Source organism: Hyla sarda, chromosome 9 (assembly GCF_029499605.1).
Source record: "Hyla sarda isolate aHylSar1 chromosome 9, aHylSar1.hap1, whole genome shotgun sequence".
NCBI lineage: Eukaryota > Metazoa > Chordata > Amphibia > Anura > Hylidae > Hyla > Hyla sarda.
This window is the reverse complement of record NC_079197.1, coordinates 168,158,589-168,184,990: the sequence shown is the minus strand read 5'-3', so window position 1 is coordinate 168,184,990 and position 26,402 is coordinate 168,158,589. Positions and strand designations below refer to the sequence as shown.

The following is a 26,402-nucleotide window of genomic DNA, read 5'->3' as shown; positions in this document are numbered from 1 at the left end:
AGAAATGCTCGGTACTGGCACAGTACAGACAAAGATTTTCTTCCCTACGGCGATTCCTCTCTTCCTGGGTCAGGCGAGACCGATCCACTTGCATGGCCTCCTCGGCGGGAGGCCCAGGCGTAGATTGCAAAGGATGCTGTGGGAGAGGTGCCCAGAGATCTAAGTCTTTTTCCTGGCGGAGCTCCTGATGTCTCTCAGAAAAACGCATGTCAATGCGGGTGGCCAAATGGAAAAGTTCTTGCAGGTTGGCAGGAATCTCTCGTGCGGCCAGCACATCCTTGATGCTACTGGATAGGCCTTTTTTAAAGGTCGCGCAGAGAGCCTCGTTATTCCATGATAATTCGGAAGCAAGAGTACGAAATTGGATGGCGTACTCGCCCACTGAAGAATTACCCTGGACCAGGTTCAGCAGGGCAGTCTCGGGAGAAGAAGCTCGGGCTGGTTCCTCGAAGACACTACGGACTTCAGCGAAGAAGGACTGGACTGTGGCTGTGCCAGGATCATTGCGGTCCCAGAGCGGTGTGGCCCAAGACAAGGCCTTTCCTGAAAGAAGGCTCACTACGAACGCCACCTTAGACCGTTCTGTAGGAAACAAGTCCGACAACATCTCCATATGCAGGGAACATTGAGACAGAAATCCACGGCAGAGTCTAGAGTCCCCATCAAATTTGTCCGGCAGGGACAAGCGGAGGCTAGGAGCGGCCACTCGCTGCGGAGGAGGTGCAGGAGCTGGCGGAGGAGATGGTTGCTGCTGTAGCAGAGGCAGAAGTTGCTGTAACGTGGCGGTCAACTGCGACAGCTGCTGTCCTTGTTGGGCAATTTGCTGCGATTGCTGAGCGACCACCGTGGTAAGGTCAGCGAGACTTGGCAGCGGCACCTCAGCGGGATCCATGGCCGGATCTACTGTCACGATTCGGCTTACAGGTAGTGGATCCTCTGTGTCAGCGAGGGATTGGCGTGGACCGTGCTGGTGGACCGGTTCTAAGAGGCTACTGGTGTTCACCAGAGCCCGCCGCAAAGCGGGATGGTCTTGCTGCGGCAGTAGCAACCAGGTCGTATCCACTAGCTAACGGCTCAACCTCGCTGACTGCTGAGAAGGCGTGGGACAGAAGGACTAGGCAGAGGCAAGGTCAGACGTAGCAGAAGGTCGGGGCAGGCGGCAAGGTTCGTAGTCAAGATGGATAGCAGGAGTTCAGGTAACACAGGCTTTGGACAACACTAAACGCTTTCACTGGCACAAGGCAACAAGATCCGGCAAGGGAGTGCAGGGGAAGTGATGTGATATAGCCAGGGAGCAGGTGGAAGCCAATTAAGCTAATTGGGCCAGGCACCAATCATTGGTGCACTGGCCCTTTAAGTCTCAGAGAGCTGGCGCGCGCGCGCCCTAGAGAGCGGAGCCGCGCGCGCCAGCACATGACAGCAGGGGACCGGGACGGGTAAGTGACTTGGGATGCGATTCGCGAGCGGGCGCGTCCCGCTGTGCGAATCGCATCCCCGACGGCCATATCAGTGCAGCGCTCCCGGTCAGCGGGACCGACTGGGGCGCTGCAGGGAGAGAGACGCCGTGAGCGATCCGGGGAGGAGCAGGGACCCGGAGCGCTCGGCGTAACAGCCGAGAGGATATCTCCAGAGTGAAGTCCTTGCTGATGAGGGGTCAGTACAATAGGCACGCATCATTAGTTTTTGAGAGGGATTTCGGGCGGTACTGCTTGCCCGACCCTTACAGAAACTGTAAGATGTCAGTGAGTAGTAAAGTCATTTCAGGACTGATTGATGGTATGGGGTCTCTGAATCGGTCCAGATAAGGTATCCTGGAGGTCGTCCGATCCTTCTACTCGCACCTCTTGGGGAGAAAGGATCTGGATTGGGATGTGATGTCCGGTTTCCTGGCTGAAACCATTCCTGAGCCAGGGGTAGACCCCTCTCGATGTTTTGGCAGAAGAAATCAGGGATCGAGGGGCTTGCCCCTAAGAAGTCGCCAGGTCCGGATGGCTTAACATCCGAGTGGTACAGGACCTTTAAAGAGTCTATAGCTCCCCTCTTGACTGAGGAATTCAATGAGCGTCTCTCCTCGGGCACTCTGCCGAAGTCAATGAGGAGGTCAGCCCTGATTCTTCTCTCAAAGGGTAAAGATCCCAGCCGTATTGAGAATTGGAGGCCCATAGCTCTTCTCAATACGGACAGGAAGCTTCTGGCTAAGATACTGTTTAATCGGCTGGTCAAGTTTGCACCCCGGCTCCTTTCGGTGGCTCAGGACTGCACTGTTCCAGGCCGAAACACCATAAGTGCTCTCCTTAGTGTCAGGGAGGCAGTGGAGCGGAGAAGTGCAGGTCTCTGGAAGGGGTACATACTGTCCCTGGATCAGGCCAAAGCATTTGACTATTGGAAGGATTAAGATTTTTTAATAGAAGTAATTTACAAAGCTGTTTAACTTTCCGGAGCCAGTTGATATATATATAAAAAAAGGTTTTGCCTGGAATACCCCTTTAAGGGATAGTACCCTAATTTTGGCCAGGGATAGTGTATGTATGTTAGGGTGAGTATAGGGTCAGTTTCATGAAGGGATAGCGATAGGGTTAGAGGTTGATAGGGAAAGGAATTTAAATTTAATTTTACCAGGATTGCTCCTTCTTCCTGGTGGGGGGCTATGCATGTCACCTTAGCCTTTTGTTTTGTTTTCTGTGGATAGATTGCAAAGGGCTTGCAGGCAACCAAACTTGGGCCTTGTGGGGATTTTGGTGTACTGTATTGTTGATATTGTTTTGTTGTAGAGTATGTATATATTGTTTTGTTTATATTAGGTGTGTAGGGGTGTATTTTAGGTTGGCTGGGGGTTTTGGGGGGTGGTGGTGGTCTGGTATTGGTCAGTTATGGACAAAAAGTGGACAAACTGTGATCTATGGACTCTGACCCATGTCCAGAGGGAGTGATGGGATAGCTTAGTGTAGGTTGTTAGGTTTTTATTTTTGTTATATAGTCATATTGTTTTATAGGTTATGTATAATTTTTAGGAAAGTTTCAGTTTTTATTTTGAGACGGAAAGTTTGTATTTATGTTCAGTTTTGTTTATTTTTGCTACAGTCAATTGAACTTATTTTTGTGTTTTGTAAGGTTTTAAATTTTATTATAAAAGAGTGTCAGTGTGAGATGAGCTATGATTGGCTAAGGCTGCACATACCCCTCTCAGCAATCCAGACTGCATTTCCTGATTTTGGACTTCTGCCAGGCCAGCAGGAGTCCAAAGTCTGTGCAAGAGATGGGAAGGAATGTGCTCTGGACAAGTAGGGAGACACCTAGTGGCAGCTTTTTTAAACACAAATAAAACATAGAAAACTTTTTTTTTTTTTAAACAAAGTACAATAGAAAGATTTTTTATTTACCATAAGGAGTGCAATAGCAAAAATTAGTTTTAATGAGAGTGCCCATTTTATCACCAATCCGAAGATCCTTTCTGGCAGTCAGTGAATGTAAACTTTCTTGGTTACATCTAAATGCTAAACACCTGTACAGACTAACAGACTAAATACTTCTAAAACTGTTTCTAGTAAAGACAATATAAGATCATATTAGAGAACATTTTTTTTTTCTCCTGTCCTGAATTTGTTACAATGAATCAGTGCAGGTCAACTATATGTTTGGCCAGGGATAGTGTACAGTGGTCCCTCAACATACGATGGTAATCCGTTCCAAATGGACCATCGTTTGTTGAAACCACCGTATGTTGAGGGATCCGTGCAATGTAAAGTATAGGACAGTGGTCTACAACCTGCGGACCTCCAGATGTTGCAAAACTACAACACCCAGCATGCCCGGACAGCCAACGGCTGTCCGGGCATGCTGGGAGTTGTAGTTTCGCAACATCTGGCGGTCCGCAGGTTGAAGACAACTGATATTGGAGGTTGTACTCACGTGTCCCCGCCGCTCCGATGTCCCAGCGATGTCCCCTTCCATCGCTGTCGCCGCGTCCCCGGGGTGACCCCGCCGCTCCGGCAAGGCCTCTGCTTCCCCCACGGCATCCGCGCTCTCCGTCGCCGCCTTTACGTCGCTACGCACGCCGCTCCTATTGGATGACGGGACGGCGTGCGCAGCGACGTGATGATGACGATGGAGAGTGTCGACTATGCAGGGGATCCCGAAGAGGATGCGCCGGAGCCCCGAGGACAGGTAAGTGATCGTCAGCGGACCACACGGGGCACCGTAAACAGCTATCCGGTGGCAGATGAAGCAGTCAGCGCTGCCGGATAGCCGTTTATGCGATGGCCCCGACATACAAAAGCATCGTATGTTGATGCTGCCTTCAACATGCGATGGACTCTGAGAGTGATCGTATGGGGAAATGATCGTATGTCGGGGCCATCGTAGGTCGAGGGGGGTCACTGTATATATCTTAGGGTGAGTATATGGCTGTTTAGTTCATAGATGATTGGACTGCATTCAACTGTAGCAATGCTCAGGGCTCCAGAATTGTAACTAGGGGAACCTAAATTTTTGTACTTCCTTTTAGTCTTCCTAAAGAAGGAAATCTACAGAAAGACACTCACCCACATGTAATGGCTGATAACAGAGAACAATAGAGAACAATTGAGGTGCAAAGAGACAGGGATGAATTCTCAATCATGTCTATTGTTGTCGGCGTATGATAAAGATTACACTTTAAAATGGCCGCACCTTTCTCAAAGTCCAGCGCTTCCTCTTCATCACCAGCGGCCTTGATCTGTTCTAGAGTGGGTTCATCCATACCCCCTGAAATAGATGGTGGAAAGAAAACAATGGTCATCATGTGAATATTTACAGATTTATAGATTTCTACCTGTTCAGTCTTTGATAGATTACCGGGCCAAAAAGGAAAGTTGGAGGTGCTGCCCTTTACGGACTGTGAGGGAGGTCCCGGGGGACGGCGGAGAGAGAGCGAGTTCTGAGCAGAGAGGCCGCTGTGCCCAATGGTGATCTGACAAATGAGAAGGAAGACCGGAATAAGAAGAGAATAATCCGATATGTATTACATTACTTATCCTGTAAGTACATATTGTATACAGAATACTCACTGCAGAATAGTGAGCGCAGCTCTGGAGAATAATACTATAACTCAGGATCAGTACAGGATAAGTAATGTAATGTATGTATACAGTGACCTCACCAGCAGAATAGTGAGTATAGCTCTGGAATATAATACAGGATATAACTCAGGATCAGTACAGGATAAGTAATGTAATGTATGTACACAGTGACCTCACCAGCAGAATAGTGAGTACAGCTCTGGAGTATAATACAGGATATAACTCAGGATCAGTACAGGATAAGTAATGTAATGTATGTACACAGTGACCTCACCAGCAGAATAGTGAGTACAGCTCTGGAGTATAATACAGGATATAACTCAGGATCAGTACAGGATAAGTAATGTCATGTATGTACACAGTGACCTCACCAGCAGAATAGTGAGTACAGCTCTGCAGTATAATACTATAACTCAGGATCAGTACAGGATAAGTAATGTAATGTACATACACAGTGACCTCACCAGCAGAATAGTGCGTACAGCTCTGCAGTATAATACAGGATATAACTCAGGATCAGTACAGGGTAAGTAATGTAATGTATGTACACAGTGATCCCACCAGCAGAATAGTGAGTACAGCTCTGGAGTATAATACAGGATATAACTCTGGATCAGTATAGGATAAGTAATGTAATGTATGTACACAGTGACCTCACCAGCAGAATAGTGAGTACAGCTCTGGAGTATAATACAGGATATAACTCAGGATCAGTACAGGATAAGTAATGTAATGTATGTACACAGTGACCTCACCAGCAGAATAGTGAGTACAGCTCTGGAGTATAATACAGGATATAACTCTGGATCAGTAAAGGATAAGTAATGTAATGTATGTACACAGTGACCTCACCAGCAGAATAGTGAGTACAGCTCTGGAGTATAATACAGGATATAACTCAGGATCAGTACAGGATAAGTAATGTAATGTATGTACACAGTGACCTCACCAGCAGAATAGTAAGTACAGATCTGGAGTATAATACAGGATATAATCAGGATCAGTACAGGATAAGTAATGTAAGGCATGTACACAGTGACCCCATCAGCAGAATAGTGAGTACAGCTCTGGAGTATAATACAGGATATAACTCAGGATCAGTACAGGATAAGTAATGTAATGTATGTACACAGTGACCTCACCAGCAGAATAGTGAGTACATCTCTGGAGTATAGGATATTCTTATCCAATACATTACTTTTCCAGTATTAGTACTGATTTGTTCCATAACTGTTTGACATCATGTTACCTCACTGATCCCCCGGAGCTCCCCGGTCGCTGCATTTCGTTCCATGCTGAGCTCCGTCTGGGGGGCGCTGATATCCATATGATAAAGGGATCCCACATCCTTACTTCGGAGTAAAGACCTGAGAGAATCGAGGTTCGGGCACGTTAGATCTATTAACACAGAGTTTTATAACCAGGGTGCCTCCAGCTGTTGCAAAACTACAACTCCCAGCATGCCCGGACAGCCAACGGCTGTCCGGGCATGCTGGGAGTTGTAGTTTTGCAACAGCTGGAGGCACCCTGGTTGGGAAACTGTGTATTCACATAAGACGCATAGGTGTCATTGTGATCTAATAGATTACTCACCTCTGGCTTCTATCAAAGTCATGGATGGAAAGCCATTCTGGGTCAGCAAGATATTTCTCTATTACGTCATAGGACAGACCCACGTCATATGGGGGTAACCCCTGAGGAACCTAGAAGAGGGAAATGCGGGACATAAAGGGATCAGGGATGTTCTACTGAGAATAAATTAAAGGGGTATTCCAGGAAAAACTTTTTTTTTTTTTTTTTTTTTTTATATATCAACTGGCTCCAGAAAGTTAAACAGATTTGTAAATTCCTTCTTTAAAAAAATCTTAATCCTTTCAATAATTATCAGCTGCTGAAGTGGAGTTGTTGTTCTCTGTCTGGCAACAGTGCTCTCTGCTGACATCTCTGCTTGTCTCGGGAACTGCACAGAGTAGAAGAGGTTTGCTATGGGGATTTGCTTCTATACTGGGCGGTTCTCGAGACACGTGTCATCAGAGAGCACTTAGAAGAGAACAACTCAACTTCAGAAGCTCATAAGTACTGAAAGGATTAAGATTTTTTAATAGAAGTAATTTACAAATCTGTTTAACTTTCTGGAGCCAGTTGATATATATATATATATATAAAAAAAAAAGTTTTTTCCTGGATAACCCCTTTAAATCCAACCATCTATAGAACTTCCCCTACATTCTAATATACATTTGGGAACATATTTAAAAAGCTGCGTAATTTATATTACATTAAATTTAATCCCCCCTTTTTTTTTTCCACCACATTTTCAAAGCACATTTGTGTCGCGTGGAAAATATTTGAGGGTTTCGAGCCACGTTTTTTAATTTTTTTTAATTTTTGTGATAAAATTCAAAATTTTGGGGGCCAGTTCAAAAACCCCAAAAAATTCAGGCGAAAAAATGAAAATCAAACGTAATGAGATACATTAAGATAGTTCAGGAGTTCACTGAAGAACATTCATTGGAAACAACATAATCCTAATCCAATAATGGTGTAAGTGATTACATGCCTACTAAAAAGGAAAGTTTCCCCCAAACTTTGGGTGTCCGGGCATGCTGGGAGTTGTAGTTTTGCAACAGCTGGAGGCGCCCTGTTTGGAAAACAATGATCTCTACACCCACGCATGTTGTGCTACAGAGCTGTGATCTACAACTTGTGGCTATGCATTGGTGCAGAACTAGAACTCCCAGCATGCCCTGGAGGCCACAGGCTGTCAGAACATGCTGAGAGCTGTACTCCTACACCAGCTACAGATTGTAGATCACTGCTCTATAGCAGTGTTTCCCAACCAGTGTGCCTCCAGCTGTGGCAAAACTACAACTCCCAGCATGCCCGGACAGCCGAAGGCTGTCCGGGCATGCTGGGAGTTGTAGTTTTGCCACAGCTGGAGGCACACTGGTTGGGAAACACTGCTCTATAGCACAACATGCGTGTCATTTTCAGCCATTTTTGGTTTCTGTTTTCATCCAGATTTTCAGTTTTGGGCCAAAATTTTCCTTTTGGTTGAATAGGTCTTAGTACTTTCTCCACAGTTTGTTACAATATATCAGTGCAGGTAAAGAGTCCAGGCTGTTAACCCCTTAAGGACCAAACAAAACAGCAATCACCAATGGCAACCGATCATACGCTACAAATTATGTACACAGCGAAAGAGGCGTCTATAGGTCAATGTAACAAAAGCTTTATTGAACATAAATGCAGACAAACACCCCGGAAGAAGTCTGTGACGAAACGTCGGGTGCAGGAGGTCTACTACTATTTCCACTAGGCAAGTTACTGCTATACCTATGTCTTTCTAGTGTCAGCTAGCTGCCATGTCCCTATTGTTACTTTCCTAATGCACAGGGCAACTTATTAAGGTGCCTACCGTTTGATGCACCTTATAGTCTAATGTTTACAAATGCATTTGTTTTGCACTATGGCTAGAATTTTGCTGCGGGACACTGCCTAGACCTCCTTTCCTCATTTCCTTTTGGTTTTCCCTGGTTATGTATGCCCACTACAGTGGACATATCTATATACTCATGTCTGTAGTTTAATGTTTTTAAATGTTTGTCTGCATTTATGTTCAATAAAGCTTTTGTTACATTGACCTATATACGCCTCTTTCGCTGTACCCTTAAAGGGGTACTCCGCACCCCTAGACATCTTATCCCCCATCCGAAGGATAGGGGATAAGATGTCAGATCGCCGGGGTCCCGCTGCTGGGGACCCCACCGGGATCTCGGCTGCAGCACCCACCTGTACGGCTTCCACCTCACACCGGCAACGCTGGAGGCTTCGGATCCCGACCACAATGACGGACGAGCGTGACGTCACGACTCCGCCCCGTGTAACGTCACGCCCCGCCCACACAATGCAAGTCTATGGGAAGAGGCGTGACGGACCTCCCATAGACTTGCATTGAGGGGGCGGGGCGTGACGTCACACGGGGCGGAGATGTGACGTCACGATTGTCCGCCATTATGGTCGGGATCCGAAGCCTCCAGCGTTGCCGGTGTGAGGTGGAAGCCGTACAGGTGGGTGCTGCAGCCGAGATCCCGGGGGTCCTCAGCAGCGGGACCCCGGCGTTCTGACATCTTATCCCCTATCCTTTGGATAGGGGATAAGATGTCTAGGGGTGCGGACCAAGCCCTAAAACTCTAAAACTTTTTGTACAAAATCAGTAATCTTAAAATCGCCCTATTATGACCATCTATAACTTTTTCATTTTTTCATATATATAATGCGGTATGAGGGCTAATTTTTTGCGCCATCATCTGTACTTTTTATCGATACCCCATTTGCACATTTAAAACTTTTAGATCATTTTTATAAATTTTTTTTTTTTAAATAGAATGTGACAAAAAAAGCTGCATTTTTGGAGTTTAATTTTTTTAACGTTTACGCCATTCCCCGTACGGGATAATTAACATTATATTTTGATAGTTTGGACATTTACGCATGCGGCGATACCAAATATGTTTATTAAAAAAATTACGCTTTTTGGGGGTAAAATGGGAGTAACGGACATTTTTATTGTGGGAGGGGATTTTTCACTTTTTTTTACTTTTTATTTTACATTTTTACACTTTTTATTTATTTATTTTTTTTTTTTTTTTACACTTTTTATGTCCCCATAGGGGACAATCTATAGCAATCCTTTGATTGCTAATACTGTTCAGTGCTATGTATAGGACACAGCACTGCTCAGTATTATCGGTCATCTTCTGCTCTGGTCTGCTCGATCTCAGACCAAACCAGAAGACCCCGGGAGACGGCCAGAGCCAGGTGAGGGGACCTCCGGCCGCCATGCTGGATGATCGGATCGCCGTGACAGCGCTGCGGGCGATCCGATCATCCAAAGTACCGCACTGCCGCAGATGCCGTGATCTGTATTGATCACGGCATCTGAGGGGTTAATGGTGGAAATCCGCGCGATCGCGGATGTCGGCCATTACCAGCCATTACAACCGGAACCTGCCGTGTATGACGCGAGCACCATTCCGATGCTCGCGGTCATACACAGGACGTAAATGTACGTCCTGGTGCGCAAAGTCCCGTCAAACCAGGACGTACATTTACGTCCGCGGTCGTTAAGGGGTTAAAGGAGTGGTCCAGTATTTGTAAAACTTATCCGCTATCCTAAGGTTAGGGGATAAGTTTCAGATCGCGGGGGGGAATGGGTGTGTGACCGCAGGGGCCCCCTGCGATTTCCCGAATGGCGCCCCCGCTCTTCGGCCAGAGAGCAAGTCGACCACCGCACAAAACGGCGGCCGACACATACCCTCAATACAGCGCTATGGCTCTCCCATAGAGTTGTATTGCGGGGGCGTGTCGACCGCTGCTTAGTGCGGTGGTTGCCATGCCCCCTTACCGCGGACTGCCGGGGCCCCGTACGGGAGAACCCCCACGATCTGAAAATCTCCCAACTGGAGATCTCCTTTAAGCTCACAGAGAACTGTTTGTACGAGACTGAGCTGTAAGAAACCCTCAGAGAAGACTTAGCTCTGTACAAGTTTTTAAGTCTGGCTCCAGTGTAATGAATTGGGCAGGTTGTGGTTCCCCATGAAGATACAAGTCACGGGGGGCCAGTGATCAGTGGTAAAGATCTCACTGATCATTAGAACGTGCAGGAAGAGAAGCATTTGGCTGACCGAGACAATCCCATAGGCTGACATTGTACTATTGTCTTCTCCCTGTTCCTTCTAGGGATTGTTCGGGGTCTGAGCACTCAACTTTTTATGTTAAATATATTTAAGAATTGGGGCGTGTCCTGGTGGTTGAGATGAGTGGTCGCACACTCTAAGTGCTCCCTCTCAGAACCTGTAATATACCTATCCTGAACCGAATCCTGGAGTCCCTGACCCCACTAACTCGTCTTAGGACCCGAGCTATGGCCCCGAACAAGAATAAAGTGGACCCGAACAAGAATAAAGACTGCACGGCTGTAGATAAGCTGCAAGATTTCACCTGCACTGAAAAGCAAGATGGCGCTGGGCAGGCCGGAGCGCGTGCTTCTACCTCAGCCACGGAGATACATGGCCCCATCTCACTGGAAGCCTGTGCAGACTCTTCGGAGTTAACGCTACGGGAGGTGAGCGATACACTCCTCCTTGCCATACAGGCGTGCAAGACATCACTCACCGGGAAGATGGAGAAGATCAAGGTGGATGTGGGCCTCCTGCGGTCGGTGGACCTTTCTTCCTCCGCATGGTGCAAGACCAGTTGGAAATCGCTAGGCAGAAAAATGAAGATCTCGAGAACCGACTTCGTCGGAACAATATCCGGGTTATAGGCCAACCTGAACGAGCTGAGGGCCAGAATCCTGGTGCCTTTGTGGAGGGCTGTATTAAAGACCTCTTTCCGGAGGTAACATTTTCTAAGGCTTTCGCGGTGGAGCGTGCTCACAGAGTACCCTCTAAACCTCCGGTACCTGGTGCACCCCCGCGCCCCTTGCTGAAGCGACTCCTTAACTGCAACGACAGGGACTTGATCCTACGCTAAGCAAGAAGATTAACTGAGATCATGGTCAACAGCAACAAGGTCTCCATTTTCCATAATTTTACATCGGACCTGCAACGGAATAGGGCCTCCTTTACTTCCATCAAGTCCAGGCTGCGGAAGAGGGGCATCCCTTATTCCATGGCATACCCTGTTCGCCTCCTGGTCGTGGATGGTGACAGGGCCATCTTTTTCTCTACACCTCAAGAAGTTGATGAATGGCTGAACAGGAGAAGATGATCTTCAAAGCTGTCCTGGAGTGCACACATAGTGGATAGCTGTCCCCTATACTACCTGGGCTCATAGTGATCTTGCTTCAGATGTGGGACCCTGTTTACCGTGCAAGGGACAGGTACTGTGATCCTCTCCTGGAAGCCCCCAACTTTCCCCAAGTTGCTCCCTCAGACCGAACCCCCCCCCATCCTGTTTCCCTGTACTCCCTCCCCCCCTCCTGTTGCCCTGTACTATCTCCCCCCGGATCTGTTTTCCTGTTATGGAGGACACTGCCCACCCTTCCCTGACTCTCCCTGACTCCCTTACACTGAGTATGCTGACCCCCGTGGATGCTATGCTGTATTTATCCCTCCCTACTTTGCCCTGCTGATCAACCGGGATGCCGGGATAAATTAGAAATACCCCATAAATTACCCCATTATAAAAACTGCACCCCTCAAAGTATTCAAAATGACATTCAAAAAGTTTGTTAACCCTTTTCATAGGAATAGCAGCAAATTGAAGGAGAAAATTCAAAATCTTCCTTTTTTTACACTTGCATGTTCTTGTAGACCCAGTTTTTGAATTTTTACAAGGGGTAAAAGGAGAGAAATCTTCAGAAAAATTTGTAACCCAATTTCTCTTGAGTAAGGAAATACCTCATATGTGTATGTCAAGTGCGTGGGGCATGTCACATTTAAGAAGCCCCTATGGTGCCAGAACAGCAAAAAAAGAAAAAAAGATTATTTTATTTTTTTCACTTAAGTGCTGGTTTACCCCAAAATTTTTCATTTTTACAAGGGGTAATAGGAGAAAATGCTCCCCAAAATTTGTAACCCCATTTCTTCTGAGTATGGAAATACCCCATGTGTGGACGTCAAGTGCACTGCGGGCGCACTACAATGCTCAAGAGAAGGAGTCACATTTGCAAATTTTGCTGAAATGGGTGTTTGATAAAAGTTCATCAAATTGTATTTTTTACAGTAAAATGTTAGGGTTACCCCAAATTTTTCATTTTTCAAAAGTACATTTCTTTGGAGTAAGGACATACTTCATATCTGGGTGTAAAAAGCTCTGCGGGTGCACACCGATCTCGGAAGAGCAAGAGCGCAGTCAAGAGCGCTGGCCTTGAGCTTCTGCATAGCTGCTATGGAGCCAAAACAGTGGGACCCCCCCCCCTCACGGAGCGTTACATGGGTTAAATTACTAAAATGGGGTACCGTGGGATGTAAAATCATAAAACAGGATATGTTCCCTGAATGATGACCCAGAGCATAGCCAAAACAAAAAAATATGCCCACCCCAAACCCTATGCTCTGAATCATCATTCTGGGAATGTTATGTGTGTGGCCGTCCCTAACCTGTTGCCTCAAATGTGCACCCCACTCAGGTGGGGAGAGAGCGCTGCGCATTTGAGGCAACAAAAAAAGTCCCCGATGATAGTGACTCAGTAACCCATGACCCATTTTTGGAAAAAATACTCCCAGAGGTCTTACTTTTTTGGGGGGCAATTTAGTGGTTTTATGGGGTTAAAACTTGGAATGTACTCTGGACTTGGTACATTGGGGTCAAATTATGGAAAATTTTAATGAAAAGGGAAAATGTAGTACTCCATGGAAGTGTGATACTCCCTGAAGCAATCCTTAATGCAGAGGCCCGGATGATCGGGGCAAGTGTCACATTGAGTGGTGGTGTCCTTCCGTATCCCCCTCTTGTCCTTCCGTATCCCCCTCCTGTTACACACTCTGCATTTTTTCTGGGTTCGTCCCTTCTTTCCAGTGTGGGGGACTTCACCTGGAAAGTGTTGGCCTGGGACGATCCTGGCACCTATAACTTCAGTTCCTTGGGAACTCCGGCCTGCTCTTTCCCGGTCGCCAAAGATCAGGACCTTTAGGACTTCGTGGAACTGGAGGAATGTCCCTGTGTTGCCAGCGTACTGGGACAGTAAAAAAGAGTTGTACATGGCAACCTGTACCAAGTAGACCGCAACTTTTTTGTACCATACCCGTGATTTCCACATGGCCATGTATGGCTTGAGGACTTGATCAGAAAGATCAACTCCCCCCATATACCGATTGTAGTCCAGAATACAATCGGGCTTGAGGACCGGTGTTGTGGTACCTCGCACAGGGACAGGTGAGCTGCCGTTACCATGAATAGTGGTGAGTATAAGGACATCCCTCTTATACTTATACCTGACCAGCAACAGGTTTTCATGGGTAAGGGCACGGGACTCACCCTTGGGCATAGGTGTCGGGATCAAAGGGAGGCCTCTCTGGTTCTTCTGCATGGTCCCACAAGCAGACGTGGATCTGGCGGCAAGGGATGTGAACAGACGGATGCTGGTATAAAGTTGTCCAGGTACACGTGGTTACCCTTATCCAGCAATGGGTGCACAAGGTCCCAAACGAGTTTCCCGCTAACACCCAGAGTGGTTGAACATTCTGGGGGTTCAATACAGGAATCTCGTCCCTCATACACTCTAAACTTAAGAGTGTACCCGGAGGTACTCTCACAAAGTTTATAGAGCTTCACGCCATATCGCGCCCGCTTCGAGGGAATATACTGGCGGAATATGAGTCTCCCCTTAAAACTGATAAGAGACTCATCTACCGAGAGATCTCTGAGCTGGGAAGTATGTAGTGTGTGTGCTTGTTGTTAACTTATATATAACTGTGTGCGATTATAAATCACACACCGTTATATAGGGGGGAAAAAATGCAGCGGCCCAAAAAAAAGGAGGGGGTGCCAAATGCAGCGCCCTGAACCCCTAATAAGGCCCGGGTCACGCTGAAAAATCTGTGGTGGACCCTTGAGGACCTATTAGGGGGTCAGGAAAAATGTTTTATTTTTTACTTCCTACCTGTCCCTTTACTAGCAATCTCACCCTGCACTATACAGCTTCTCTTCAGCCCTGAGGGGCTCAGATCTTCACAGAGGGGAGTCCCTGGCTCCTTCTCACAGCTCTGCCCGCTGAATGAATGCGGTGGGTGAGCAGAGCTGCGAGAAGGGGATATTAACCCCTCCCATGCCGGCTGCTATTGGTGGGGGGGGGGGGAGGGGGCCGAAATCGCCACCTCCCCATAGATACATATTGTTAGGGGGTTTGTACTCTCTCTTTTCCTGGCCTCAGTGGTTCACTACTACCTCTTTCATACATTGCCAACTGTCTATGTATTTGCACCTGCTCCTGTTTGTCCATATGTGTTGCTCGGACGGGCACTGACTTTTAGACTCCCACTATGGCAGATCTTAGAATGATGTCCTAGAACATCAGAGGAGCCCGTACCCCACGTAAACATGCTATGATATTTGCCCACGTCAGAAGGTACCGCCCGCATATTGTTGCATTGCAGGAAACACATCTTAGGCCTGATAGAGCTCACCAACATTCCTTCCACACGTCCTTCTCTAGAGTGGTTACGTCTGGTTAGTCGGTTGGTCAGATGGGAGCCGGTCACAGTACGCAAGGACCCAGGGGGTCGCTATATCTTTATTCATGCCTATGTAAATTATGTCTCGTTTATATTACTGTTCATCTATAATCCTCACCCAGAGTCACTGGATATCTTACACAAAGCGGTCACCTTTGCTGCTGGCTACCCATCCACCCGGATTTTATGTATGGGTGATTTTAACTTAGTACCGGACCCCTCTATGGACAGTCATAGTACCAGGGGCATTCCCCGATCCCTACTAGGGCCCACCCCTCTTTCTCAATTTTTAACAGAGGTTGGACGGACAGATATCTTTAGATCTAAATATCCTGTGCTTTAGCAATACTCTTGTCATACACTGGGTAGGAACGCGTTGTCCAGAATTGGCCTTGCTTGTGGTAACTTGCTCCTTTTGCCCCAGGTCTCTGAAGTCTCGTACGAGCCTTGAGCTGTATCTGATTATTCCCCATTAGTGCTTGCCATCTCCATGGCCAATTCTGGTACCCCGCGTAGGTGGAAAATGCATCCATTCTAGCTTGACCAGATTGGACCTAATGACCGGATCCCAGATCAGCTCCAGGTTTTCCTCCAGGCAAATGTACCCGGGGGGGTCTGGGAAACATTAAAGGCCTATCTGAGAGGCTGTTTGAGATCGACCATATCTTATATTAAGAAGTCTACTTCTCTGAGGGAGGAGGAATTAGCCCAGCACTGTACAGAACTGGAAGCTCGCTATGTAGCGACCCATCCGAGGCTAATAAGGTGGCGTGGCTTAGAGAGGGGTGTCAATATATGTTGCACCTTCACGAGAAGGCCAACAGGAAATTATTATTTACCAAACAATTCTACTTTGAATATGGGAACCAATCTAGCAAATTATTAGTCCATATTGTCCGGCAGAATACTACTGTCGCTCCGATTCTTAAAATTAAAGCCTCGGATGGGTCCCTACTGATTGGCAATGTGGAAATGGCTCTTCGTTTCTCCTCCTTTTACTGACATTTATTCCTCACAGGTGCAGTACGATAAGTCTCAGCTGAATTCCTGCCTGGACGGCATTACATTTCCATCACTATCTGTGGAGGACAAGGACTCCCTAGATGCTCCTATCACATTGCAGGAGGTCATTGATGCCATAGCTGATATGACCAAGGGTAAGTCTCCTGGCCCTGATGGCCTTCCGTTGGAAATTTACCTGAGGTACTCAGATGTGCTTCTCCCTCCCTTATTGGCTATGTAACAGGCAGCATTTGCCGATGGCACCCTGCCGGACTCTCTTTACAAGGCGACCATAGTCGTTCTCTTGAAACCGGATAAAGGTACCTTGGAGTGCAGTTCCTACAGGCCTATATCTCTCCTAAATCTAAATTACAAAATAATTACCAGAATTCTGGCCAACCGGCTGAACCGTTGTATTCTTACGATTATTCATAATGATCAGACTGGCTTCATGCCAGGTAAATCCACCTCTGATAACATTCGTCGTGTCCAGACTGCAGCCGTGGGAGGGGCTCTGGAGGGGGATTGGGCCTTGGCGTCCTTAGATGCAGCCAAGGCATTTGATTTGGTGGAAAGGGGTTATCTTTCAGAGGTCCTCCATAGATATGGCTTTGGCCCTAAGTTCCAAAAGTGGGTCCTTATCCTCTATAGGCACCCCCGGGCTCGTGTTCTTGTGAACGGGATCTGTTTTCTCCCATTCTCTCTGGGTCGAGGCACGATGGAGGGGTGCCCACTGTCCCCACTCCTGTTTGCAGTGGAGCCCCTTGCTCTGCGTGTTCGGCAGGACCCTGTCTTCTGTGGTATGTCTATGGGTGGTAGGGAGGAACGTATAGTATTATATGCAGATGACATGGTGCTCTTTATATCAGATCCCACCACCATGCTGCCCTAAGTTACTGATCTTATGGATAGATTTGGCAACTTTTCCGGTCTCTTTATTAACTGGTCTAAGGCGGCTGTGAGGCTGCTCCTACAACGCGATTGGCCCCCTGTCATGTGTGGTCTCCTGGTTGTTGCGGAGTTCAAGTATCTGGGGGTATATATTAACAGGGACCCACTGCTTGATCTGAATGTCAATGTCGTTGCCCTTCTCCCGTATATCAAAACCAAATTTCAGATCTGGGCGACATTGCCGCTCTCAGTCACGGGCCATATCAATCTCATTAAACTTATTATTCTTCCCAAATGTTTATATGCATTGGAACATGCCTCAGTTCCGATTCCTAAATCTTTCTTTGACACACTCCACTCCCTCCTCTCCCCATTTATCTGGGGTCCCAATAGGCCCAAGATTAGACTTACTACCTTGCAGCGCCCTAAACTAGAGGCTGGTCTATCATTACCCGATTTTTTCCTATATTATTTGGCTGGCCAACTGACAGATATCCGTTCCTGGATTGCCAATGACACGATGCAAGATGCCGAGCTACATTTGGCCAGGTTTATTCCTCACCTGGGGGGTCGCACCCTCTTGCCCCTCCACAAACTGGCCATTTGTGTCTGGCGGGCTGCTAAATTGGTCCATGGTTATACTGATATACCCTCAGATACTCCGCTGTGGCACAACCCGAATTTCACGCACCTGGGTGAGAACCTGGGCCCAATATTTTGGCAAAATGCAGGGGTGTGTTCCTTAGAACAGGTATACCGAGATAACATACTATGCTCAGTTGACCAATTGCAATCTAGTCATGCTTTACCCAGACAGAGTTTCTTTAGATATTTACAATTGCACCACGCTCTTAATGCTCATTTCCCAGTGGGAAGCCCGCCTATCTCTGCATTCCCACTTACTGGGATCTTAAAATCTCAGGGACCTAGGGGCATGGTGTCCATCCTTTATCTTATTCAGGCCAAGATTTCACGATCACAATTGCCTTGGAGTGAAGTTCTGCGACTTCTTGCCACTCTTGCACAACCTTCCCCTCCAATGGACCCTCTAGTATGCTTTTTTGGGGGTATTGAATGAAGAAGTGTGGACGCATCATGTTTGCACATTTCTCCGAGAAACCCTGTTTTTGGCCAGAAAGGCGATTGCTCTCAAATGGATGGACCCATGACCACCTACGATGTCTCAATGGCACGCACTTGTGCAGTGATTCCCTTTTCTCACCTGGTATAGAAAAATAGGAAATGTCCGGGTAAATTCCTTTCTGCTTGGGGTACTTGGTGCTCCTCTCCTCTCACACAATACACTTACTCTGTGGCCACTCCTCGTGTCCCCTAATTGTGATAATTAAGATACTTTATAATTTCTGTATTTACTCCCCTTTCAATTTTTGCCCCCTTTCTCGTCACTGCCTGTCCGTTGTTCATCTTGTGGGTCCTCTTTTCCTGTGTATCTACTGTTTTAGGTGGTATATGTGTTACAATACTAGAACCTACTGATGCTTGTACTGTACTGTTTTGTTTTATGTTATTTAACTGGTTTGTTAACTAGACATTGAGTAGGCCCCTGTGGCCAGAGGTATATGCACCTGTCGTCTTTATGTTGTATTATTACGGATGCCACTGTGTGCCTCGGCACTTTTTTGTATTGTAGTGTTGTTTACTTTTCAATTAAAGGAATAAAAAAATATATATTTCCCTAGCGTCCCTCAGCAGCACAATGTGGGGTGTGTCTCCGCCCCTGTGAGCAAATGGGACCTGGGATTTTTTAATGATTTAAATAAAAAATTACCCCGGGACCTCCCCCCCCTGGTATAAAGCACCAGGATCACACTAGAACAGTGAGTTTTTTGTCTGTCCTAGTGTGAGCATGGACGTCCACGCTCCCCCTACCTACTTTCTCTTTTCTCTTTTCCTTTCTTGCAGGTGATCCGCCGGTTTGCTGCACGCCGCCATCTTTCCTGGGTCCGGGAGGATTCGCGGACCCCACGCTAGCCGCACTTCCGGTTTCGGCGCCATTTTCCTGTAGCCCGAGGATTGCGGGACGTCACTTCCGGCGGATCCGTACAGAGCAGTATAGAGTCGGTTCTTATTAGGGGGAGCCCAAATATGTTAGAGATCAAGGGTGCTTAGGTTAGGTAAAGGTTTCCTAGAGTTGAGGTAAGAGATTTGATTTATTATTAAGTTTCCGGGAACAGGACCCGGAAGTGGGAGGGGCTTATATTTTTTGGCGCAATTTGCAGCTATTTAAACGCCCCCTAGCCTGGCTCTGGTCTCTTGGAGCCAGAAGACTATTGTCTGAAAGCTACTAGACGTTTACCGTATTCGGTGTGTTGTTTCCACACTTAATATACCTGAGAAATAGGTATTCTTACTGCCCTGATAGGAGGAGTTCATTTATACTTGCGAGTTGATTTTTTTCCTTACATTTTAAATCCTTTCTCTTACCTCTTAGATGTCTTCTATGGATTCAGGAGGTTCAGGAGGGCGCAGGGAGACCCATGGGAAATCCTCCCACAAGAGGAAGCATTTGGAGTGTAACTCATGCAAGACTCCCCTTCCAGACGGATACGATTATCCTATTTGTTCCACATGTCGCCCCAGGTTACCACCAGACACTGAGCCTTCTATGCAGGACATGTTCTGCTGGGTTAAGGATTTCGTTTTTTCTTCCATCAAAGAATTGAAGGATTCATTAACCACTGCTCCTCCTCCTAAGAAGAAGCCCAGACTAAGCGATAGGCCTGTAGTTGTACACTCTGATGAAGAATTCAGGGTTATAGATGAGACAAAATCATCTAGTTCAGAGGAAGAGGAGCTACAGGGGAAAGTATTTTTCCCTATGGAGAAGTTTCCGAAATTTATCAGAGCTGTGCAAGCAGAGAATGCACCAGCCACCCGCGAGGATGCTCCTTCTACCTCCAAGGGGCCTAGAGTTTTCCCGATTGAGGACACGGTCCTAGACTTAATGAAGGCAGAATGGATCAACCCAGAGAAGGCACCTGTTATAAATAAAAGGTTTAAAACTCTTTACCCCATGGATCAAGAAAGATCTAAGGATTGGGTCAACCCACCAAAGGTGGATTACGCCATCGCCAAACTTTCTAAGAGAACCATTATCCCATCTGATGATGGTTCTAGTCTCAAGGATCCCATGGACCGACGCATGGAGGTCACTCTCAGAAGATCGTATACAGCATCTTCCAGCCAGTGTGCTGTAGGGAATGCCTCCTTTGAGGTCATAAGAGCTATGAGATCTTGGCTTTCAAGAATACAGGATGACATAGACTCTGGGGTCAGTAGACAGGACTTACTTAGGTCCTTTAAATATGTTAACCTAGGTATGGACTACCTATATGACTCAAATTGTCAACAGGTGAAGCTAGCTTCTAGAAACATGGCCCTATCTTCAGCTGCTAGGAGGGCTCTTTGGTTAAGACCATGGCCTGGAGACAGTCATTCCACGTACATTCTTGGTAATCTGGAGTTCAATCCGGCTAAATTATTTGGTCCTGAACTTGACACCATTATGGAGGAGCTCTCCAATAAGAAGGGGAAGAACCTTCCTTTATCAGAGAAGTCCTTTCACGGGCTCTACAATCAACCCAGGAGAGATCGATCTCCACAAGGTAACAGGCAATATAGAGGTTCTGGACGTGGCAGAGGATCAGGATCCACAAGGAAGGGATCATCTAGAGCCAGAGGCTCAAAGAAGCCAGAATTCTGACGCGAGAAGTCTACCTGTAGGCGGGCGCCTTCATTTTTTTCTCAAGGCTTGGAAAACTCTAATAAAAGATGTTTGGGTCATAAATGTAGTGGAGAATGGTTATTTCCTTCCCCTAACGTATCTACCTCCAGAGAGGTGTCTAATATCCCCCTCTCTAGCTTCTGCAAAACAGGAGGCTTTAGAGGAAGCCATCCTAGAGCTTATCTCAAGTTCTGCGGTAGAACCTGTTCCCAGACACGAGAGGGGCATGGGGGTCTATTCCCCAGTGTTCCTAGTACCCAAGCCTGGAAGAAAATGGAGGCTTATAATAGACCTCAGGTTTCTCAATCAATTTATAGTCAAGAAGAAATTTCGGATGGAGACTATAAGATCAGTAAAATCCCTCATTCTGAGAGACGATTACATGGCGTCATTAGACCTAAAAGACGCCTATTTTCACATTCCCATATTTCCAGGGCACAGGAAATTCCTAAGAATTGCTGTCTTTATCAAGGGAATTCTCCATCATCTCCAGTTCAAGGTTCTGCCATTTGGCATTTCCACAGCCCCGTTCGTATTCACAAAGGTGGTTTCATCCATGATGGCGATTCTCAGAAGACAGGGCATCAGAATCATACCCTATTTAGACGATTGCCTTTTTCTAGCAAAAACTCAGGAGGAGCTCAGCCATCACATCACCACCACACTAGACTTACTCCACAGTTTAGGTTGGATAGTGAATCTTCAGAAATCCAGACTATTCCCCACAAAGGAAATAACCTTTTTAGGGTTATTGGATTCCCACAACATGAGAATCTGTCTCCAGCACGGAAGGACAGGATATCCAGGGGATATCAATTCCTTCGAGTCCCCCGCAAAGCGTCACTGAGGACTCTCATGAGATTCCTAGGACTCCTATCCTCCTCAGTAGAAGCTGTCCCTTGGGCACTCTGGCACATGAGACCTCTCCAGACAGAGGTTCTCCAGGCCTGGGACAGGAGGAGTTCCTCTCTAGAGAGGTGTCTAAAACTTTCTCCCACAGTCCGCAGATCTCTAAACTGGTGGGCGAACCCCCAGGACGGAATGTCTCTGGTAGAACCTCAGTGGTCAATCCTAACAACAGACGCCTCAGGGTCAGGATGGGGAGCCCACCTGCTAGGGAGAAAGGTGAATGGCTGGTGGAGTACAGAAGAACTTCCTCTTTCTTCCAATATAAAGGAACTAAGGGCAATATATTATGCCCTTCTCCACTTCGCCCCCTCTCTCCTGGGACAAGCCGTCAAAATAAGGACGGACAACATGTCGGCTGTTTACTACATAAACAAGCAGGGAGGGACAAGATCAGTTCCACTGCTTCAGGAGGTGGCAAAGATCTTTCGATGGGCCGAGACTCGAGTTCTCAGGCTCTCCGCAGTCCACATAAGGGGAGTACACAATATCATAGCAGACCGTCTAAGCAGAGGTCTTACGGTACCGGGAGAATGGACTCTAGACCAGGATATATTCCTTCAGCTCATAGACCGCTGGGGTCTCCCGGAAATAGATCTTATGGCCACAAGATCCAATCGCAAACTAGACAAGTTCTGCTCCCTTTACCAGATGGACAAACCTCTTTATCTGGATGCAATGTCGATTCCATGGAATTTCAAACTGGCCTACATATTCCCTCCTATCTCGATGATACCCAGGGTATTAATGAAGATCAGGCAGGATCAGGCCTCGGTGATTGCCATCATTCCCTTTTGGCCAAAAAGATCCTGGTTCTCCCAGCTCATTCAGATGAGCAAGGGAATATACTGGAAACTTCCTGTCAGGCAGAATCTTGTGTCTCAGGGCACTCAATTCTGCCACAATCTCAAGACGCTCAATCTGACAGCATGGAAGTTGATAGGTCCTTATTAAAAGCCAGAGGGTTTTCGGACCGCATCCTTGAAACACTATCTCACTCTAGGAGTGAGGCAACCAACAAGGCCTATGCTAGAATCAAAAGGATTTTTTTCTCCTGGTGTGTCACCAAGAAGATCAATGCTTCTTCTCCATCCACTCCATCAATTCTCGAATTTTTACAGGATGGATTTGACAAAGGTCTCTCTCCAAATTCCATCAAGGTCCAACTAGTCGCACTGTCGGCGACCTTACAAAGACGACTGTTTCAGGAACCAGTGATAAAGTCATTTATCAAGGCCATCACTAGAATTCGTCCTAGAGCGGTGAAACCAGTGACACCCTGGGATCTGGCGTTGGTCTTACAACAATTGTGTGTTCAACCCTTTGAACCTTTAGAGGAAGTGGAACTTAGGTTCCTCACTCTTAAGGTGATGCTACTTCTAGCTGTCACCACCGCCAAGAGAGTTGGTGAACTTCAAGCATTAGCTGCGGCAGAACCTTACACAGTTTTCTTGCAGGACAGAGTCCTTCTGAGATTCCTACCTTCTTTTTTGCCTAAGGTCCCCTTCTTCGCAAATATTAACCAGGTTATCTGTCTCCCAAAGTTTCCTGACTCTGAATCTTCCCAGAAGGACCTTACCTCCCTGGATCTGGTAAGATGCCTAAGGGTCTATCTAGATAGAACAAAACCATTCAGGAAAGCGGAGAATCTCCTCATTTTATTCCAGGGTGTAAAGAAAGGTGCCAAGGCATCTAAACCAGCCATTTCAAGATGGATATGCGAATGCATAAATTTATGTTATACCTCTAGAGGGTTAACTTCACCAGAGTTCACCAGAGCGCACTCTACGAGATCTGTTTCTGCCTCTTGGGCAGAGCGTAATTCTGTTCCCTTGGAACATATCTGCCAGTCCGCAACCTGGAACTCTCCACTCACTTTTTTAAAACATTATAGAGTGGCTACCTTTTTGTCTAGCGAAACTACTTTCGCTAAGTCTATTATACAAACTGCTATGCAGGAAAACCCTCCCTAGGGGTGATTCTTGCTAGATCCCCACATTGTGCTGCTGAGGGATGCTAGGGAAGACTAAATTTAGAAAGTTAATTTGTTTTCCCTTAGTCTCCTCAGCAGCACAAGCTTCCCTCCCTTATTTTCTTTTTGCTTTATAATCTACTCACTGTTCTAGTGCGATCCTGGTGCTTTATACCAGTGGGGGGGGGAGGTCCCGGGGTAATTTTTTATTTAAATCATTAAAAAATCCCAGGTCCCATTTGCTCACAGGGGCGGAGACACACCCCACATTGTGCTGCTGAGGAGACTAAGGGAAAACAAATTAACTTTCTAAATTTAGTCATATATATATATATATATATATATATATATATATATATATATAAGAATTTTTTGTGATTGTTTTTCAAATTTTCCATTTTACTAGCTATACTATGAAACAACCCAAAAATCTTGCAGTTTCCATCCCGGCCATTAGGCCTAAAGCTAAGCGGAGACTTCCTGTTCTGTACAGATCATTTCCCAGCAGTGCCCTCCTTATCATCACAGATAGGATTACAGTGAGAGGTGACACCAGTAGATCGATAAAACAATAGATGATGCTCACAGCTCAGCCTCCCTCTTTCTCTGGAATGTCCTCTGCACAGGTCACAGAGCACGTCTAGAGAATGCTCCCATTCATGTGAATCGGGTATGGGTCAGACTATTGTGTTTAGGCAAAGGAGCTTTCTGTAAGGAATCTCTCTAAATGCTCACACAAGATGGCTGCCCCCCCCCCCCCCCCCTTAATAATGTACTAAAAACTAAAAATATAAGAACATAACTTCTTACTGGTTCAAGTCAGCAAACAAATAAACAAATATATATTATATATATATACACACACAATATACACATATATATCTAGGAGACAAATATCTAGAGATAGATTCAGGGCAACAGAAACAAGTGAAAATAACAGACCAGTGTGAACAGGATCCTGTGGTTGAACTTACCGTGGATAAAGGAAAAGTGGAGCCTTTAGGGTTGGGGGCGTGAGTGATCAGCTCCAATCTCCCAGCTATGCCGACTTCCAGTATAGAAAGCGGGAGATCCAGTGGATCGACAGAAGAGAGATCTGGAGGTTGAATTTATGTGGTTAGTTCAGTAAAGGAAGAGTCCACTGTATCTCAAAAAATTGCGATGGAAACGTGGTGCACACAGTGGCCAAACAGGTTCAAGCCCTTGTTTTTCGGAGGCCCATGTGACGATAAAAGAAGAAATCTGATTGGTCATTTTTCATTTTTCCTGCAAAAGTCTAATAAATCTCCCGATTATTATAGGTAATATATATTTGGCTCTTATGCAGGAGATTTCCCATCACAGGTATTATTTGGATATAGTAAAAATAGCTATTGGTGGGCAGTGGTATACATAGAAGAAAGGGGGCCCCATAGCCAATACTGAAACTTGCCTCCTATTATGGTGTCTGATTTTGCCCCCAGGACACAAAGGTCTGATGTATATTTCCCCTTTTCTTTACAAAACCCATTGGTCAATACTCCCATTCATTAAAGGGGTATTCCAAGAAAAAAACTTTTATATATCAACTGGCTCCAGAAAGTTAAACAGATTTGTAAATTACTTCTATTAAAAAATCTTAATCCTTTCAATAATTATCAGCTGCTGAAGTTGAGTTGTTGTTTTCTGTTTGGCAACAGTGCTCTCTGCTGACATCTCTGCTTGTCTCGGGAACTGCACAGAGTAGAAGAGGTTTGCTATGGGGATTTGCTTCTAAACTGGGCAGTTCCCAAGACACGTGTCATCAGAGAGCATGTTCAAACTACGCAATACCCGCCGAATTCCACGTTGTGAAGTTAACATTAGTGTAAATGGGTCTCCGCGAGACCCGTTCACACTGCGGAATTTCAGAAGCAGACAATTCTGCCGCTGAAATTGTTCAGCGCAAAGAAACACCATGCTCATTCTTTGCGCGGAAGTCTGCGAGTACGGTATAGCCATCAAAGGTGACGGCGCAGTGCCGCGCGGTCCTACCGCCGCCGTCGGCTGCCCGGCTGAATCTCCGCTCGCGGAATTCTGCGAGCGGAGATTCCATTCACACTCTGTAGTGTGAACATACCCTTAGACAGAAAAGAACAACTCAACTTCAGCAGCTCATAAGTACTGAAAGGATTAAGATTTTTTAATAGAAGTAATTTACAAATCTGTTTAACTTTCTGGAGCCAGTTCATATATATATATATATATATATATATATATATATATATATATATATATATAAAGTTTTTCCTGGATAACCCCTTTAATTTACTGACAGTGCAGTTCCCTAAAGAGGGGTGCTCTCACAGCTTCATACCAATAGAGAAAGTATTGGGACCAACCAGGGCAGCATGGCCTGCCACGTATGCCCTTGGTGGAGGTGCACAGATGGGACCTTCACCATGGTACTTTTCATGCCAGAGCTCGACAAATCCCAGGTGCCAGGTCACCATGGTGGCTATGAGTGTTGTCCTGGCATCTAGATTTTTTGCACATTTACGTCATGGGTCAGGTGAGGGATTGTGATGCAGGCTCGGGAGCCGGGCCCACATCATACCCGAGTTGTACCGCCGTCTGTTATCTGCAGCTGACACGTGCTGGTAACGACAGATATTAGAGATTACTCCGAT

The 26,402-nt window shown here is 46.3% G+C and overlaps 1 protein-coding gene across 4 annotated transcripts in view; it reads right to left on the bottom strand.

Annotated features, from left to right (window-relative positions):
* Positions 1–26,402, bottom strand: part of SKIC2 (SKI2 subunit of superkiller complex) — a 108,632-nt gene that overhangs the window by 71,529 nt on the left and 10,701 nt on the right. For all 4 annotated transcript variants that reach the window (XM_056540925.1, XM_056540927.1, XM_056540926.1 and 1 more), the window contains 5 exons: positions 24,729–24,850; positions 6,651–6,760; positions 6,307–6,424; positions 4,834–4,948; positions 4,669–4,743 (listed from right to left, as the gene is read on the bottom strand). In XM_056540925.1, coding sequence (XP_056396900.1) covers positions 4,669–4,743; positions 4,834–4,948; positions 6,307–6,424; positions 6,651–6,760; positions 24,729–24,850 — 540 coding nt within the window. The remainder of the gene's footprint in view (positions 1–4,668; positions 4,744–4,833; positions 4,949–6,306; positions 6,425–6,650; positions 6,761–24,728; positions 24,851–26,402) is intronic.